The following is a 20,000-nucleotide window of genomic DNA, read 5'->3' on the forward strand; positions in this document are numbered from 1 at the left end:
AATGTCATATTAGACTTATTAGGTTGTTTATATAATATTTAGGGGTGTCTCGGGTAAACTTTATACTGTATCCGTTATTCGGCCGGATAATAACTTTATCTGGTTTTTTATGCACCGGATATTTCATGCTAATATCATTTGAAAATTGAAAGAAACCTAGAAATGTTATATTTTAAAATAATCTAATGTTAATGGTTTCTTTATGATATTATTATTATTAAGGCAAAGTGGTCCACAACGGGCCCCAAAGGTGAGATAGGCCCCTTTCAAATCTCTTGCTTGGACATAGGTTATTACAAATTTGACTTTAGAATATTGTTCAGCTGACCATAAACATTTAAGTGAACCATCCAAAAAATAGTTTTTTTATTGTTAATTTTTGGCAAAATGAATATTTAAGAGTACAAATTGTAAAATTTTATTGAGCTAAGTTTTTTTTAATTTGACTATAGTTAAAATTATTGTCAATTTATCTCTATTCTCAATGTAGATAATGAACAGAAGATTATGTATCATCAACAAATCAGTTACAGTCAATTTTTGGTAAATAATCAGGGTTTATTCAGAAATTAAATTAAGGGGCTCATTATAGGCTACTTCCACAGAAAATGGGCTCCTAGCATTTCTTTGTTCAATGGTTGTTTCTTAACATAAGGCATAGTTACACCTTCAATTTTCTGATGTTAAGTTGTAGATAGGTTAAATATCCGGAAACTTTTTACGTAGTTTTTGGTTGGTTACAGCTAGTTGATTCTATCTTTTTTTAAAAAGAGGCCTGTTTTAGATCACTCCCCAATTATTATTAAAATACTACTAAAATTATATATGTGCAATAAATACATCAGTTTTTCACTCATTTATATTTTTTTACCTAAATGCAGAGAAACTACATATTTAGCCTTGATTGCTTTTTCTCATAAAGAATGAAAACAATCTTCCGAAAATACATAGGATGCAGATGGTGCTAGTAAATTAAGTGGTAAGTTTTTTAGCAGTGGAAACTTCTCTTCATGATTCCAATAATTTAAAACTTTAGTCATTATTTTTTTCTATAATTGAGTGATTAAAGAAAACATCATCTCCATAAACAGCTTTTAAAAAGGAGACTTGATTAGATTTTAATACGTTTTGAACTTCTTTGTGCAACTTTAGAAGATTCAGTATTGATTTTTTTTCCTCTTCATACCAATTGCAATGAAATTTTTTTCGCGTGATTATGCGGCGGAGTTGTGCAAAATGACTTCTGACCAGATTTATTACACCACATGCATTGCATATTGCTCTGAAATCACAGTTATCATTAATTTAGAAAAGTTGTGAAACAAAGTTTGCAATTTAAAGGTTAATCACGATAATGTTTTGTCATTATAAAATATATATTTTAGGATTTGAAATACGTTATCCGGATATCCGGTCAGATAATTTTAAATATCAGGGTATTCAATATCCGGTCGGAAATGAAAAAGTCTTATCCGGGACACTCTTAATAACGTTTATACGAAAAGTGTTTTATATTTGAAATTTTGCCGTTTAACGGTATTCTTTTGTTAACGGTATCGTTGTTAACGGTACGCTATTCTATTCTTTAAATACTTGTGTATTTCCAGAAAACATTTTTAAGCGTAAGTTTAGCGCAAGTTTGGCGTAAGTTCAAAATTTACTAATTTTTGTATTTACAAAACTTGCTTAGCAGCCTAATACAAAACTTAGGATTTATTTTTTGTAAGTTCAACTCTCAAATTATTTTATTTACAAAACATCTTCAGAAAATGCTCAGCCTGATTTAAGCAAGAAAAGTTATGTTTAGTTGAAGCTACCTTAACCTTGGCGTAACTTTAAAATATTCGCGCTGTTCATGCATACTAACGTTTTTTGTTTAGATTTGTGATAAGATTTTTTATAACTTGTGATAAACATAGTGTATATGTTTCAATAAGTTATTGTTTAGTTATTAGACTATAGGGTAGATGGGGTACCTTTAACGTTTTTATGGTTTATGCTTGATTACTTGAAAACCCTTGCAGACAACAATATTATTTTCAATATTTTTAAAAGAATATTAATTTCTTAATTCAAATCAACAAGCTAACTTTGGTCAAAGTAATATTTAGTAAGCTAGAACTCAACTAAATAACATGACCTACAATGGATCACGGTACCTTGATCTGCACTATGGGGCACTTTGATCTTATATACAGTTTTTTACAAAATTAATAAAAAATTGGCAGTAAAGCATAATTAAAAACACAGTTCTTTAAATTTCTGCCAAGAGATTCACATTTAAAGTTTAGTGAACAAGTTTTTTCATCCGAAAATTTAAGAAATGTTTGCAAAAACTGAAAAATTAAAATCGAAAATCAAATGTCGACCGACAGGAGTTGTGCCACCATGCTGCATTAGATCTGGAAGCTCGCAGACGATATCATCTCTGATAAACTGGTACAATTGCTCACTGAAAGAGATGAATTTTTACGATTTTAAATTTTCTCTTTTCAAATATTTTAGCATTCGCACATTTTCTTCTTCACAGATTTGTCCAACATAATGAATAGCTTTCTTTTTTTCATCAAATTTAACAAGAACAAAACCCTTCACATTTAGTGCATCAAAGTCAAAGTTCAGGTCTGATGATTCAACTATCCGTTAAGAAGATATCGTTTCAAGATCATTTTCACTGTCATCACTTTCAAGCGTGGTAGGCGATGAATATTATCTGAATCATCGAAAAGTTCCATTGGTTCATCGCCTTCAACTGCTGCACTTGTATTTTTTTTGCATTTTTTTTCTTATTTCTTTTTATCTTTCAAAGTCTCAATTCTTCCTCAAACTCATCATCGGATTCTTTACACTGAAGTTTGTAGCAGCATGTTTTGCTTTAGGTTTTCTTGAGGTCTTTTTTGGATCTTTCTGAACCATGGAAAATTTTTTTTTCTGTTTGTTTTGTTTTGTTTTTTCTTTTGCCAAGCAAACCTCATTTCGAACAGGAGTGTCTGTCAAAACTCTTTTTTTTGTTGCCTACTTTTAAATTGTTTTTTTCAAACTGGAGCTTTTGGAAAGGGTCTTATAAATTCCGGTGTTACGATATTCGGGGTTGCTGTTACGAAAACAGATGGTCCTGCTACAGCAACAGAGGGTCCTGCTAATTCAGAATAGTATTGCTCATCCAAGCTAGCCATTTCCTGCAGATTTTCTACAGGTTTAGATATAATAGTTTCTACAATATCTGCAATGACTTTTGGATGCTCAACAGTAGCAGTGGGTGATGGACAATCGGTCACTGATGTTGGCACATATTCGTCATCTGTGAAAATGTCCGGATTGAATGAATCGATTCCGGCAACATTAGATCCAGATTCAATGTTTGATTTTGTAAAGGCTTTACCGTATACTTCACACACAATCGGAACAATGTTATACATATTCATCGGTCTGGTACTGCTGATTAGCCAGTTGTCGCAAGCCGCATTGTAATGTCTCTTCAGAGGCCCATACACAGATCTGTCCAACGGTTGCAGCTTGTGACTGCAGTGTGGTGCAAAACTAAGCATAGATATTCCGTTTTCTTTTGCCAAATCGAGGACTGTTACAGATATATGACTCTCGTGGTTGTCTAGCACGAGAAGAACTTGAGAATCTTTCAAACAGTGCGAATATTTGATAAAATGTTTCAACCACTCGACAAAGATATCTGATGACATCCAACCAGATGGATTAGTAAATTTTACGCATCCGGGTGGACCATCTTTAATCATAAAATCTCGAAACTTTACCCTCGAAAAAACGAACAGGCGTGGTATCGACTTGCTGATCGCATTTAATCACACAGCAAGCTGTCACGAGAGTTCCTCTTTCTGCAGATGTTATGCTACCTACTTGTTTGACACCTTTACTAGCAATAACCTTAACAGGTTTTTGTACGGTTGTTATTCCTGTTTCGTCCACATTGTAAATGCTTTCTGGACCAAACTGATCACGTTCTCGCACTTCCCGGAGATTCCGAAAAAATTCACTAACGGTGAATCTGTTGAAAGCAGTTGCTCTTGCAAAGTTGGTGGCTTCTGGAGCTCGTAAAGATAATTCTGGTTTTCTTTTCATAAAGCTCTGTAACCAATCGATGCCTGCCATTTTGTTCTCAATCCATGTATCTGGACAAACCTTTTTATTAGCAACAGCCATTTCATAAGCTAATTGGCAAATTGTTTTCGTTGAAAAGCCATAGTTCATCTTCGAAGCTTGAAGCAAATAATTTAATAAGCAGTGTTCTTCTTCTGTGAAGACCTGTCGTGTTTTAAATCTCGGTTTAAATGTAACACCCGGATTAAGTCTTTGCTTTTTAACATATCTTTTCAATGTCATACGATCAAAACCAAACTCTCGAGCAACTTTATTGTTGGGCCTGTTTTTCAATAAAACTTTATTCACAGCTGCTCTCTTAGTTTCGGGATGTACATTCCTCCATCTGTCTTCCGAATTCTATTTCTAACCATTTTCAGTCAACACAATATCTGAAATTTTGAAAAAAAATCATAAACGTTTTTAGAATATGATACAATAATTATGTATATATATATATATATATATATATATATATATATATATATATATATATATATATATATATATATATATATACATATAATTATTGTATTGTATATATATATTTATATATATATATATATATATATATATATATATATATATATCCATATATATATATATATATATATATATATACAATACAATAATTATATATATATATATATATATATATATATATATATATATATATATATATATATATATATAATTATTGTATTGTATATATATATATATATATATATATATATATATATATATATATATATATATATATATATATATATGTATATATATATATTTATTCGTCACAAAAATGCAGTAACATAACAAAAGAACATAAGTAATAATACTAATTCAGTCAGTCAATCAATAAAGCAGCATTAATTAACTAAACAAGGCATGGAAAACGTAAGACAAAAAATTACTCTTGTTCGCAATTATCTTCTTTAAATGTTTGACTTTTTGTATTGACAGTTTCAAATCCAGCGGCAGCTGATACATGTTTATGTCTATCAAAAATTTAACAAAATTAAATCGAGTATTATTACTATATCTTGTTAAAATAATTTACTTTTTTATTTTTTATTATTAATTTTATTTATCCTAGAAAATGGAAATATTTTTTTATTGTGCAACGAATGCTTTTCAATAGTTATTCGAATGTAATTAGTTTCAACAAATTATACGTATCATAATTTTAGTATGGGACACCTTGATCCTCAGATCAACCAGCCCCGTGTAAGAAAGATCAAGGAACCCCTATAGGTATACATCATGTAATAATGGCTGTATCTCGCTGATAAATAACATCATCAGAAATCATACCATAAAATATACGTCGATAAAATACCTAATGACTGCAGTTGATATTTTACAAATATTTAACAAAGTAATAAAAATATATGAATAATTCTCCTGTTTATCAAATTTACCATTTATCGTAAAAATCAAACTTTTATTTCTTAAAATTCGTAAAATCGATTGTTTGACAAAACAACAACGAAAATAAATAGCCAGAAGTATATGCTGATAGTAACTTAAGATGTCACGTAGATGTAATCATAAATATATGATCTACCCCACAGATTAAAGAGCCCCCAACTCCTCGACTCCTTTTTATTAAAGTTCAATAAAAAGTAGTTTTTTAATATAATTACTTCCGTAAAGGAAGTAGTTAAGATTTAAGTTATTACAGCAAAAGAAATCCGTTTGCACATTTTTTTTTAAATTCATTTATTTACCCATAAAATTGAAAAAGTTACAAACTTATTTATAATTTTACAAAACAAGGATCGGCGCCACTTGCACAGTTAAAATCTAGTCATTGGAGTGATACCTTAATAAAATAAACAAATAAAGCAAAAATTGGTAATACAGATAACGACCAAAAGAAATCAAAGCAAAATTAAAAGAAGAACAATAATATTTAAAAAGCAAGACAAATATAACAAAAAGGGGAGAAAATGAGTTAACTGACATGAGAAATAACAAATGAATGAGATAAAAAAAATAATTTGATAAGCAGTACTTCTAAGTCTGGGAGATATTATTGGTACCCATGGTAAAGAAATTGTAGGAAGGTTATTAGAGTTTGATAGAATTTCATTTTTATTTGCTAAACGATTTTTTCATCCGTAATAAGAAACATCTTTAAGCATTTTTTCATCGTACACATTTTCAGTAAACACTTGAACTAAAAAACTTAAAAAACGTTTAGCAAATAAAAATGAAATTCTAGACAGAATATTCAGAAAAGCTAGTTACAGAACTGTTTTTAAGTCAAATGCTAACCTTAAAACGCTATTAACGTCTAGAAATAAATCAAAATTACCACGCAACAGCCAACCTGGAACCTATTTAATTAGGTGCAAATGTATATAATACATATACAATAATATTTACAAGCTGTCATGACCGTAAAATACGGGTCTTTGTAAATCACCTATTCTATACTTATTCCTATATATATAAATTTCTACACATATTCCTATATATATAAATATTTACAAAAAAAATTCAACTAAACTTACATTATAAATTATTACTAATTGGCAGATTAACCAACTACAAAAATACTAATTAAAGATGCAGCGTATTTTTTATCCCACCACTCTCCTCATTCTTTATTTTATAAATGATCAACACTCTATATTAAAAAAAAGTGGCTGAATGGGGATGGGGGGGGGGGGTTGGGATGGGAGATGTTGATGGCGAGCTTTTGCCCTAAATTTATGCCGACACCTTAAGTGCTTTATGAGATATGGGCCCTCTGTTTAACCTACAATAAGCTAAAAAAGCATTGTTAGATGTCTAAATTCATTAAAAAAAAAAACTACGGCATGAAAAAAGTAGTAAAATTATCAAAGATTAACACTGCAAACCAATTTACTTGTTGTTGATGCTTTTTCTAGAGCATTTTTAGAAATAGTCAAAATATTTAAGAAAAGACATTTATTGCAAAGACAATTAACTATTACACAAAATAAAAAAAACATTGCACCTATAGGTGCAAACAAATTTTGCAATTTGATCAGAAAATAAAGTATTCTTACCTTGATTGCGACAAACTAACTTCTTTTTAAACTATAAGCTAATGATCAATATTGCAAATTTTAAGCAAATAAAGTTAAAATCATATTTTAACAGTAAACAAAGTTAAAATATGATAGTTGGTAGAGCACCAAAATATAACTAATGAACTAAAATAACAACTAAATTTGCAATGCAATGCGTATTATACATAGTTCTCGCAGACCCTGATATCTTTCATTTTGATTACTATTTATTTCAGCAAGCATAGGCTCATCTCTATCATTTTGACGGCAACTTATTTCAGCTCACCTAACCAGGTTTCTTTCATTTTGAGAAAGCCTTTTAATTTCACTTCTTAAATTATCAGACATAATCAAGCATCAAAGGAGTGTGTAAAAACAATACTTAAAATAATAAAAATTAAACTTTTATTTTTGATTGAAATTTGGGTTTTCTTAAACTTATTGAAATACAGTGTAAGCAAATAAAACAGAGCATAATATAATAATAAAATTCTATTCAACCTCTACTATTAGATATATTTAAATTAGACGGATTAAAATAATTTAGCAATGTAAAGATATTATATTTCGATCAAGAACTTATATTAAAAGTGTAAAAAAATTGATATAATCTTTTTAACTGAATAATATTATATTTAAAGTAGTTAATTATTGACAATTAATTGTTAATTATTGACAAAATATTTTAAGCATTTAAATAAAAAAATAAAAAGTAATTAAAAATATAAATTTTTTACAGACAAAAACTCATAAAAAAAGCAAATTGAAAAAATTATAATGCCTCTCTGCTCAGCAAGTAATGCCAGCATTGAACGGTGAAATGTAATCATCAATCAAAAAACCTTTCATTACTTTGAAATGTATTTAGTGCAAAAGTTACAATGACTAAGAAAATACAAAACTAATTATAGAAAACCTCTATAAACAATCTTATATTTGCTTTAATTGAAGAAACTTGAAAATATTGAAACTTCTTGAACTATTTTAACTTTTTTATGTGTTTAACATTCTAAGGAAAAAAAAGTCAATAATCTATATATCATTTTAGCATTTCTTTTAAACACATTTTTTCAAGAATATTTTTCTACACATTTTATGATTACGTTAACTACAAACAAATTTATTTTATGTGTTTTATCATGTCGGTACACAACTTTACTAACATGGACATCATTCTTGTTCTCAATGAAGCCATGTCACATTATAGAAAAGTAAATTACTTGGCTAGCAAGGTCAACACTCTTGCTGTAAACTGAGCCACGCCACAACAATATGAAACCTTGCAAACAACATAATAAACACTTACAAACTATTAACACATAACAATATAACATGTCAAAAAAGTACAATCATTCATATGAAAAAACATTTAAACACTTACAAAACATAAACCAAAATAACCTTAACATATATAAACACATAATAAATAACTCATAAATATAATAAAATATATATATTGAGAAAAACATTAAAAATAAATATATTAAAAACATTTATAAAATACAACTTTATTTTTGAAATATTTGTTTAACAATGTACATCGTAACAAATGTTTAACAACTTTCAAAGCACAATTAATCAAACGACCTATATATATAAATATATATATATATATATATATATATATATATATATATATATATATATATATATATATATATATAAATATATATATATATATTAGGGTGTTTCATATTTTATCAATTTTCGAAATCGAACTCGCGAATCGATTTATAAATTGACTATTTGTATAAAAATAACCTTGAGCAAAAAAAAAAAAAAAAATTTAATTTTTAGGGTCCCCGCCAATTCAATTTTGGCCCAAAATCGAACTGGCGGGGGCCCTAAAAATTAAATTTTTTTTTTTTTTTTTTGCTCAAACTTATTTTTATACAAATAGTCAATTTATAAATCGATTCGCAAGTTCGATTTCAAAAATTGATAAAATATGAAACACCCTAATATATATATATACATATATATATGATTTCAGTGTAGACATCGTGTATAAGAGTGTATGTTATATTAATAAGAAAACATCAAACAATACGAATTCTCTTAATACAAATAATAATTTATTTTGAGAAATTTTCACTGGGTTATGGATACCAGCATCATCAGCTCGTAAAATATTACAAAATTTTTTGAACGTTAAAAAAACAGTTTTATAAAAAAATTTTTAACTGACGTCAGCAGTTGAATGGCTTCTTTTTTCGTTACGCAAGAATATAAAAAATGGAGTCCAAAATTTAGTTTTAACAAACTGCCCATTATCTAGATTTATTCCGCCATTCGATGGGAAACATTGGTGCCTCTGTATTTCAAGTGCTTCTCGTACTTTACGGTCGAATTTTTTTGTTTCAACTTTAAGAGTTTTAATTTTCTCCCAATTTATTTTTTCAGAGCAAAACTTGCTATGTGTTGCAATTGCTGACTGATGATGTTTGCCATCATTTAAACTTTTTTGATGTTGTTGAATTCTTGTTTTAATTTGTAATTTTGTTTCTCCAACATATTTTTTCGAGCAATTGCATTCAACTAAATATGTACCAGGCTGGCTATTTAGGGGTAATCTAGATTTGTTTTTACATGTTAATATTGTTCTTAAATTAGGATTTGATTTAAAAACTACTCTATAGCCAACTTTTCGAAATATTTTCCTTAACTTTGGTGATAGTGAAGGTATCCACGGTAATGATACTGTTGGGAAAGCATTGTTCTCGGATTGAATTCTATTGTTCATTACGTAGCGTTTTTTCCTAATTTGATTTGCAATACTCTTTAGCTGGCTTTCGGTGTACCCATTTTCATTAAAAACCTGAATAAGAAAGTTTATCTCATTTTTTAAATGTGTAACACTGCATATGGAGTATGCCCTGTGAACATAACCTTTGAATATTGCGCATAAAATTTTGGGGTCGTGATTTGAGTGCGGTTTTATTTGAATATTTGTAATGGCTTCTTTTCTGTAGACTTTAAACTCATACTTACCTTTGCTGTTATTTATTATTGTTATATCTAGGAAATTCAGAGTTTTGTTATGGTTTTCTGTCTCAATTGTGTATTGTATTGCAGGGTGTTGTTTATTTAAAATTATTTTGAATTTCTCTGCTTCTTGGATGTTTGAAAATCTAGCATGGCTGTCATCGACGTATCTTAGATAGGATTTTAAGTCGAGAGGAGGATTTAATGTCTTTGCAATTTTGAAGGCATTTTCTTCGTGATGTTGCAGAAAAGATTCTGCCAATACAACCATGAATGAAAGACCAATAGGACCGGAATTCTCCAATTCATGGATCTCGTTGTTCCACAAAAAATAGCAACGATGTAAACAAAGCTCTATAAGTGTTTTTGTTTCTGATATAGTAAGCTTGGTAGAACATCTGTAGGAATCATCTTTATTTAATTGATCTATAAGAATTAAAGTAGCTTCTTTAAGTGGAATTGATGGATAAAGGTTTATTACATCGAATGAAACTTGAACTTCGTTTTCGTCTACATTCCATGAGTTTGCTTTGTTAATAAAATCAAAAGAATTTTTCAAACGTGTTTTATTTTTATTTAAGATAGGTTGTATTGCTTTAACTAAGTAGTTAGATATTCCATAATTAGGTGTGCCGATAGTTGATATAACTATTCTCATAGGGTAAGCTTTTTCAGGCTTATGAGCCTTAATTAGACCATACATACGAGGTGGGATTGGATCACTTGGATATATACTGTCATATTCTGCTTTTGAAAATCTTTGTTTTTTATTAAGTTGTGAGAGATAGGTTTTAATTTTTATAGCATAACTAGAAGTAGGATCTTCACTTAAAACCTTTGTTTGACCAATTTGATCGCGAATTCTTTCTAAAGCTTTTTCGTGTTCAATTCTCACAAACCCATTACCCTTATCAAACGGATATATATCGACAAGTTTGTTTTCCTTAATTTCTTTTAGAGCTTTTCTTTGCTCTCTTGTTAAGTTTTGACTAATTTTTTTACCCATTTTAAGTTCTTTTAAAACATTTTTTCTCAAATCCTGCGCATTTTCAATTTTGTTGTTATATTCTAGCTTTAAAGCAAACGACTCTGTTGTGGCGATAATATCCATATAAGGGATATGTTTTAAAGAAGGTACAAAGTTTGGACCAAGATTAAGAAGATCATTTTGGTTATTAGGAATTTCGGTATTGCATAGGTTCAAAACAGCGTTCTTAGTATGTGTAGTTAATTTACCGTTTTTAATTTTTTGTTTATTCTTAAATTCGTTTTGAAGAATATTAAACTTTTTGAATAATCTTTCTTTTGATCTTATAAACATTATTTCCCGGGCTTTTTCAGTAACATGTTCAACTTTTTCATAGTCTTTTTCATCAAGAGTAGATTTAAGATTTTCCTGAAGGTTTTTTGTTTCATTTATAAAGATAAAATACCGTTTTTTAGCATCGTTTTTTAGACAAATCAAAATTTCAAATCGAAAACGAAAAACAATACTCATTGCTCTCTTTGTACTTACAGGACTGTTGATACGTAACGATTTCGGAATAATCTTGTGTTTTTCGCACTTTTGTAAAAATATATACTGGTTTTTGGATTTAGCTACCGACTTTTTTAATAACTGTAACTGTTCAGTTTGTTTGTAGATATCAGCTCCGTATTTAGCTGTAATATATGATTTCAGTGTAGACATCGTGTATAAGAGTGTATGTTATATTAATAAGAAAACATCAAACAATACGAATTCTCTTAATACAAATAATAATTTATTTTGAGAAATTTTCACTGGGTTATGGATACCAGCATCATCAGCTCGTAAAATATTACAAAATTTTTTGAACGTTAAAAAAACAGTTTTATAAAAAATTTTTTTTTTTTTTAACTGACGTCAGCAGTTGAATGGCTTCTTTTTTCGTTACGCAAGAATATAAAAAATGGAGTCCAAAATTTAGTTTTAACAAACTGCCCATTATCTAGATTTATTCCGCCATTCGATGGGAAACATTGGTGCCTCTGTATTTCAAGTGCTTCTCGTACTTTACGGTCGAATTTTTTTGTTTCAACTTTTTGAGTTTTAATTTTCTCCCAATTTATTTTTTCAGAGCAAAACTTGCTATGTGTTGCAATTGCTGACTGATGATGTTTGCCATCATTTAAACTTTTTTGATGTTGTTGAATTCTTGTTTTAATTTGTAATTTTGTTTCTCCAACATATTTTTTCGAGCAATTGCATTCAACTAAATATGTACCAGGCTGGCTATTTAGGGGTAATCTAGATTTGTTTTTACATGTTAATATTGTTCTTAAATTAGGATTTGATTTAAAAACTACTCTATAGCCAACTTTTCGAAATATTTTCCTTAACTTTGGTGATAGTGAAGGTATCCACGGTAATGATACTGTTGGGAAAGCATTGTTCTCGGATTGAATTCTATTGTTCATTACGTAGCGTTTTTTCCTAATTTGATTTGCAATACTCTTTAGCTGGCTTTCGGTGTACCCATTTTCATTAAAAACCTGAATAAGAAAGTTTATCTCATTTTTTAAATGTGTAACACTGCATATGGAGTATGCCCTGTGAACATAACCTTTGAATATTGCGCATAAAATTTTGGGGTCGTGATTTGAGTGCGGTTTTATTTGAATATTTGTGTTGGCTTCTTTTCTGTAGACTTTAAACTCATACTTACCTTTGCTGTTATTTATTATTGTTATATCTAGGAAATTCAGAGTTTTGTTATGGTTTTCTGTCTCAATTGTGTATTGTATTGCAGGGTGTTGTTTATTTAAAATTATTTTGAATTTCTCTGCTTCTTGGATGTTTGAAAATCTAGCATGGCTGTCATCGACGTATCTTAGATAGGATTTTAAGTCGAGAGGAGGATTTAATGTCTTTGCAATTTTGAAGGCATTTTCTTCGTGATGTTGCAGAAAAGATTCTGCCAATACAACCATGAATGAAAGACCAATAGGACCGGAATTCTCCAATTCATGGATCTCGTTGTTCCACAAAAAATAGCAACGATGTAAACAAAGCTCTATAAGTGTTTTTGTTTCTGATATAGTAAGCTTGGTAGAACATCTGTAGGAATCATCTTTATTTAATTGATCTATAAGAATTAAAGTAGCTTCTTTAAGTGGAATTGATGGATAAAGGTTTATTACATCGAATGAAACTTGAACTTCGTTTTCGTCTACATTCCATGAGTTTGCTTTGTTAATAAAATCAAAAGAATTTTTCAAACGTGTTTTATTTTTATTTAAGATAGGTTGTATTGCTTTAACTAAGTAGTTAGATATTCCATAATTAGGTGTGCCGATAGTTGATATAACTATTCTCATAGGGTAAGCTTTTTCAGGCTTATGAGCCTTAATTAGACCATACATACGAGGTGGGATTGGATCACTTGGATATATACTGTCATATTCTGCTTTTGAAAATCTTTGTTTTTTATTAAGTTGTGAGAGATAGGTTTTAATTTTTATAGCATAACTAGAAGTAGGATCTTCACTTAAAACCTTTGTTTGACCAATTTGATCGCGAATTCTTTCTAAAGCTTTTTCGTGTTCAATTCTCACAAACCCATTACCCTTATCAAACGGATATATATCGACAAGTTTGTTTTCTTACAACTTAATAAAAAACAAAGATTTTCAAAAGCAGAATATGACAGTATATATCCAAGTGATCCAATCCCACCTCGTATGTATGGTCTAATTAAGGCTCATAAGCCTGAAAAAGCTTACCCTATGAGAATAGTTATATCAACTATCGGCACACCTAATTATGGAATATCTAACTACTTAGTTAAAGCAATACAACCTATCTTAAATAAAAATAAAACACGTTTGAAAAATTCTTTTGATTTTATTAACAAAGCAAACTCATGGAATGTAGACGAAAACGAAGTTCAAGTTTCATTCGATGTAATAAACCTTTATCCATCAATTCCACTTAAAGAAGCTACTTTAATTCTTATAGATCAATTAAATAAAGATGATTCCTACAGATGTTCTACCAAGCTTACTATATCAGAAACAAAAACACTTATAGAGCTTTGTTTACATCGTTGCTATTTTTTGTGGAACAACGAGATCCATGAATTGGAGAATTCCGGTCCTATTGGTCTTTCATTCATGGTTGTATTGGCAGAATCTTTTCTGCAACATCACGAAGAAAATGCCTTCAAAATTGCAAAGACATTAAATCCTCCTCTCGACTTAAAATCCTATCTAAGATACGTCGATGATAGCCATGCTAGATTTTCAAACATCCAAGAAGCAGAGAAATTCAAAATAATTTTAAATAAACAACACCCTGCAATACAATACACAATTGAGACAGAAAACCATAACAAAACTCTGAATTTCCTAGATATAACAATAATAAATAACAGCAAAGGTAAGTATGAGTTTAAAGTCTACAGAAAAGAAGCCATTACAAATATTCAAATAAAACCGCACTCAAATCACGACCCCAAAATTTTATGCGCAATATTCAAAGGTTATGTTCACAGGGCATACTCCATATGCAGTGTTACACATTTAAAAAATGAGATAAACTTTCTTATTCAGGTTTTTAATGAAAATGGGTACACCGAAAGCCAGCTAAAGAGTATTGCAAATCAAATTAGGAAAAAACGCTACGTAATGAACAATAGAATTCAATCCGAGAACAATGCTTTCCCAACAGTATCATTACCGTGGATACCTTCACTATCACCAAAGTTAAGGAAAATATTTCGAAAAGTTGGCTATAGAGTAGTTTTTAAATCAAATCCTAATTTAAGAACAATATTAACATGTAAAAACAAATCTAGATTACCCCTAAATAGCCAGCCTGGTACATATTTAGTTGAATGCAATTGCTCGAAAAAATATGTTGGAGAAACAAAATTACAAATTAAAACAAGAATTCAACAACATCAAAAAAGTTTAAATGATGGCAAACATCATCAGTCAGCAATTGCAACACATAGCAAGTTTTGCTCTGAAAAAATAAATTGGGAGAAAATTAAAACTCAAAAAGTTGAAACAAAAAAATTCGACCGTAAAGTACGAGAAGCACTTGAAATACAGAGGCACCAATGTTTCCCATCGAATGGCGGAATAAATCTAGATAATGGGCAGTTTGTTAAAACTAAATTTTGGACTCCATTTTTTATATTCTTGCGTAACGAAAAAAGAAGCCATTCAACTGCTGACGTCAGTTAAAAAATTTTTTATAAAACTGTTTTTTTAACGTTCAAAAAATTTTGTAATATTTTACGAGCTGATGATGCTGGTATCCATAACCCAGTGAAAATTTCTCAAAATAAATTATTATTTGTATTAAGAGAATTCGTATTGTTTGATGTTTTCTTATTAATATAACATATATATATATATATATATATTTATATATATATATATATATATATATATATATATACATATATATATATATATATATTTATATATATATATATATATATATATATATATTTATATATATATATATATATATATATATATATATATATATATGCATATATTTATTTATACACATGCATAAATATATATACATATATATATATATATATATATATATATATTTATATATATATATATATATACATATATATATATATATATATATATATATATATATATAAATATATATTTGTATATATGTGTGTATATACACACTCATTATTATATAAATATATATATATATATAATACATATAAATATATATATATATAACATACATATATATATATAATATATATAATATATATAATATATATATATATATATATATATATATATATATATATATATATTTATATATATAATATATATATATATATAATATATTTATATATATATATATAATATATTATATTAGTATATATAATATATTATATATAATATATATATATATATATATATATATATTATATATATAATATATTATATATTTTATTATATATATATATATATAATATACTATATATATATATATATATATATATATACTACATACATATAAAAAAAAAAAATATATATATATATAAATACATATATATATATATATATATATATATATATATATATATATATATATATATATATATATATATATATATATATATATGTATATATATATATATATATATATATATACATATATTTATTAGGGTGTGTCGATTTTTTTTTTTTTATCAATTTAAAAAACGGCAAGATGACTACTGGTGAATAATTTTACGGGGATTCCGAATCTGCAAAAAAAAATTAAAAAAAAGAATGTCTTGCTGGGTGGGTCAGCACTTTTTTTAACGGAAAAATGACTAAAATATGACTAATTAACGGAGGGAAATAATAATTGAAATTTTTTTTTTATAATTTTTGAAAAACTTAATCACTTTTACGTTGAACTTTAGGAAAATTTCATATTTGGTGCAAAATTTTTAAAAATAACCACAGAAAGTGAGTTTTTGTGAAGGGCATTTTTACAAAAATAATACACTTTTTTCATATTGTAGACAAAATGTGACGGTAGAGTTTTAACGACAGCTGTTAAATTAGTTAATTAAAATTGTATTACTTAAGCAATATAATTTTATAATCTAATAATTATTCACAACTACTCATAAATAAGTGACAAGTATGATACTAAAATTAAATTTTGACTATAAAAGCGATTAAATAAGATTATATATTATAAAGAAAATTTAATTGTATATAAACATACAAAATAGAAAAAATTGTAGAAATTAATATGGCATCTTTTAACAAAAAAATAACAATAAAGACAAGAAACATGAAAAAAACCTCAATAACTGAGTTAATTGGTACTGGAAAGGAGTTTTTTACTAGCTGAACTTCCAACATATAGAGACACACTTCGATATGCAGTCCTTTTAAGAGAACAGTGTGATAAAAACTCCAGAACCTTTTTAATAAAAGATATGGCAAAAAAGGTTGCATGTGCCGTTATTACCCAGTGGCAAAAAGCAAACGCTAATTTTAAAGCTCCTATAATTTATTCTGAAAAAAACATTGTGTACAAAATTATAAAAGCTTGGGATGTTGCATTTTTAATATCAGCAAACAGAGAAAATAAAGAAAATAAAAAAGACTTTATATTGAAATTGGACAAACTTTTTGATATTTTAAATTGTAAGTGTATAATTTCTGATTGTAAAGAATTTGGTTGCAAAGTTATTTGTAAACAACAAGCCCACATTACATGCAACTGCTCTAAGGAATATAAAATTCCTATAATAGACGTTTTTTATATTAAAACCGAAAGAGATAAAGTCGGTGCTAAAGGTTTGCTTCAAATATCTTCCAAAGATATGCCTGAACACAACAGACAGGTTAAAAAATTATATAACCATTCTAATAAAGAAGCTTTTAATACAATTTTAAACAATGATTTTTCAATGACTGAAGATGAACTTACTAATGAAGAATTTAACACAGAACCTAGTACTTCAAATTCGAAAGTAAAAAAGTCTAAATATAATACTAAAAGTGTACGAAATGTCGCAATACATAGTCTAAGGTAAAATATATACTTTTTATTTTAAATTAAACAAAATTCTTAATTTAACTATCTAAAAACAAATTCTATTTTTAGATACGGAGTTTCTTCTAGAGCTGCTGCGGCTTTGACTACAGCTGCCTGGATTGATGCTGGATTGATTACTGAGAAAGATACACAGTTTATTGTTGACCATAAAAAAATTGTAAGAGCTCAAGATAATGTAATGAATGAGTTGAAAAATAAAACTTTAAAATATATAGGCAATGGGAACATCAATTGTATTTTGTTTGATAGTAGAAAAGACGTTACCAAAGTAAAGGTAGAAGTAGAAGGATCCAGTTGGTTTTTTCCTGGATCTATTAAAGAGGAACATTACACTACATACATGGAACCAGGTGGAGGATTTTTGTTTCATTTTACTCCACAAAAATCATCTGAAGAAAAAAAGCATGCCGAAATAGTTGCCGATCATTTAGTCGAATGGATGATTCAACATGGTGTTGACAAAACAATTCAAGCATTGGGAGGCGATTCTACAAATGTTAATACTGGATGGGAAGGAGGTGTCATAAAATATGTCGAATTAAAATCTGATAAAAAGTTGAACTGGCTAATATGCGCTCTTCATACAAATGAACTACCCCTCAGACATCTAATAGTTAAATTAGATGGAAAAACACTTTCAAACAACAAATGGTCCGGTGATTTAGGAAAACTATTGGATACAGTTTCAGATTTGGAAATAAACAAGAACTTCGAAATGGTAACTTTAGGTGAACCACTTTTTGTTTTGCCAGACAAAATAGTTAAGGCTCTTTCGTCTGATCAAGCTTACGGATACAGAATTGTAACAGCAATAAGATCTGGAGTTTTACCTGAAAATTTAATAAACCTTGAAATTGGTCATGTTTCTCATTCAAGATGGCTTACTACTGCCAATCGTTTCTGTAGATTGTGGGTTTCAGTTCATTTTTTAACAGAAAAAAACCTTAGAAACCTACGCTTAATTATTGAATTTATAGTTGGTGTTTATTTTCCTTGCTGGTTTCAAATTAAGGTAAAGCATTCCTAGATGATGGACCTAGGCATATTTTATTTCAATTGAAACAATTAAAATTTCAAAAAAAAGAAGTTTTTGGAATAGTAATAAAAACTGTAAAAAGATCTGCATGGTTTGCATTTAGTGAGTGCATTATTCAGACTCTTTTGTGTTCCAACAATGAAGAGGAACGAAAGTTCGGAGTGCAAAAGATACTAGAAATTAGAGGGGAAGGAGATGATAACACCCAGTTTGGAGATGATTCAGTAAGAAGTCGCAAAACACCATGCATAATTACTGATGCTGATAAATTAACCAATCTAATTGATTGGAAAGATTCATTATACGAACCACTTCTTATTACAAGCCTCACAACCCATGAAATCAGAAATTTTTTTACCAGCCTATGGTTGTTCCAGATTGGCCATGTCATTCACAATCCATCGAACGTTGTGTTAAGCAGGTTTCTTTTTTTATCTAATTATAAGAATACAATAATTTATTTAAAATTGTTCCATAATGAAATTTTTTTACTGTTTTATATAGGTTACAGAGGCTTGTTCAAAAACATATTCGCATGAAAAGAGAGAAGGATATATAAGAGCACAAGACGTCAGCAGGAGTTTCATGAGCAAAAACAATTATAAATTTAACTTAGCTAGAATTACCAATTTTAAATAAAATTTATTAACTATTATTTGTTACTTATATGTAAATTTAAAAAAGATTTTTTATACGAAATATTGAAATTAAAATGCAAATAAATAATTTCTTTCTCTAATTTTATTATAACTTTGTATTTTGACATAATTTTGTCATTTTTTCTATAATAAAGCGGATCTTACAAGATATAATAAAGTGGATCTTATTTTATTTTTACGGATTCGTATTCCTTGTGCAATTCTTTACCAAAAATAAAATACCCTTATATTTAAAGCATAATAATAACTGGAAAAGACGGCACACACTACAGCTTCATGGAGTGTTTAAAGTATAAAAAATGGCATTAATTTTTATAAAAATAACATTCACAAAAACCAACTTTATGTGGTTATTTTTACAACTTTTTAACCAAATATGAAACTTTCATAAAGTTCAATATTGTTTATATTGAGTTTATCAAAAATGTTACAACTTCTATTTTTTGTAAATATATTTTCTCTTTAAATAGTCACGTTTTAGTCAGTTTACCTTTCAAAACTAAGCGCTCCCCCGTCTAAAATCTAATTTTTTTATTTTTTTTGCAGATTCGGATTCCTTATAAAATTCTTCACAAAAATATACACCCAAT

General features: G+C 28.1%; 2 protein-coding genes across 3 annotated transcripts in view; both read left to right on the forward strand.

The window, feature by feature from the left end:
* The window catches only part of LOC136083933 (TNF receptor-associated factor 3-like), a 228,285-nt gene that overhangs the window by 165,826 nt on the left and 42,459 nt on the right, over positions 1-20,000 (forward strand). The gene's annotated exons all lie outside the window — the stretch shown is intronic.
* Positions 17,761-19,988, forward strand: LOC136084357 (uncharacterized). The gene is made up of 2 exons (XM_065804384.1): positions 17,761-19,172; positions 19,256-19,988. Exon 1 carries the CDS (start codon positions 17,894-17,896, stop codon positions 18,740-18,742), a length of 849 nt encoding a protein of 282 aa, XP_065660456.1. The 5' UTR covers positions 17,761-17,893; the 3' UTR covers positions 18,743-19,172; positions 19,256-19,988.

The sequence above is a fragment of the Hydra vulgaris genome, chromosome 08 (assembly GCF_038396675.1).
Source record: "Hydra vulgaris chromosome 08, alternate assembly HydraT2T_AEP".
Classification (NCBI taxonomy): Eukaryota; Metazoa; Cnidaria; class Hydrozoa; order Anthoathecata; family Hydridae; genus Hydra; species Hydra vulgaris.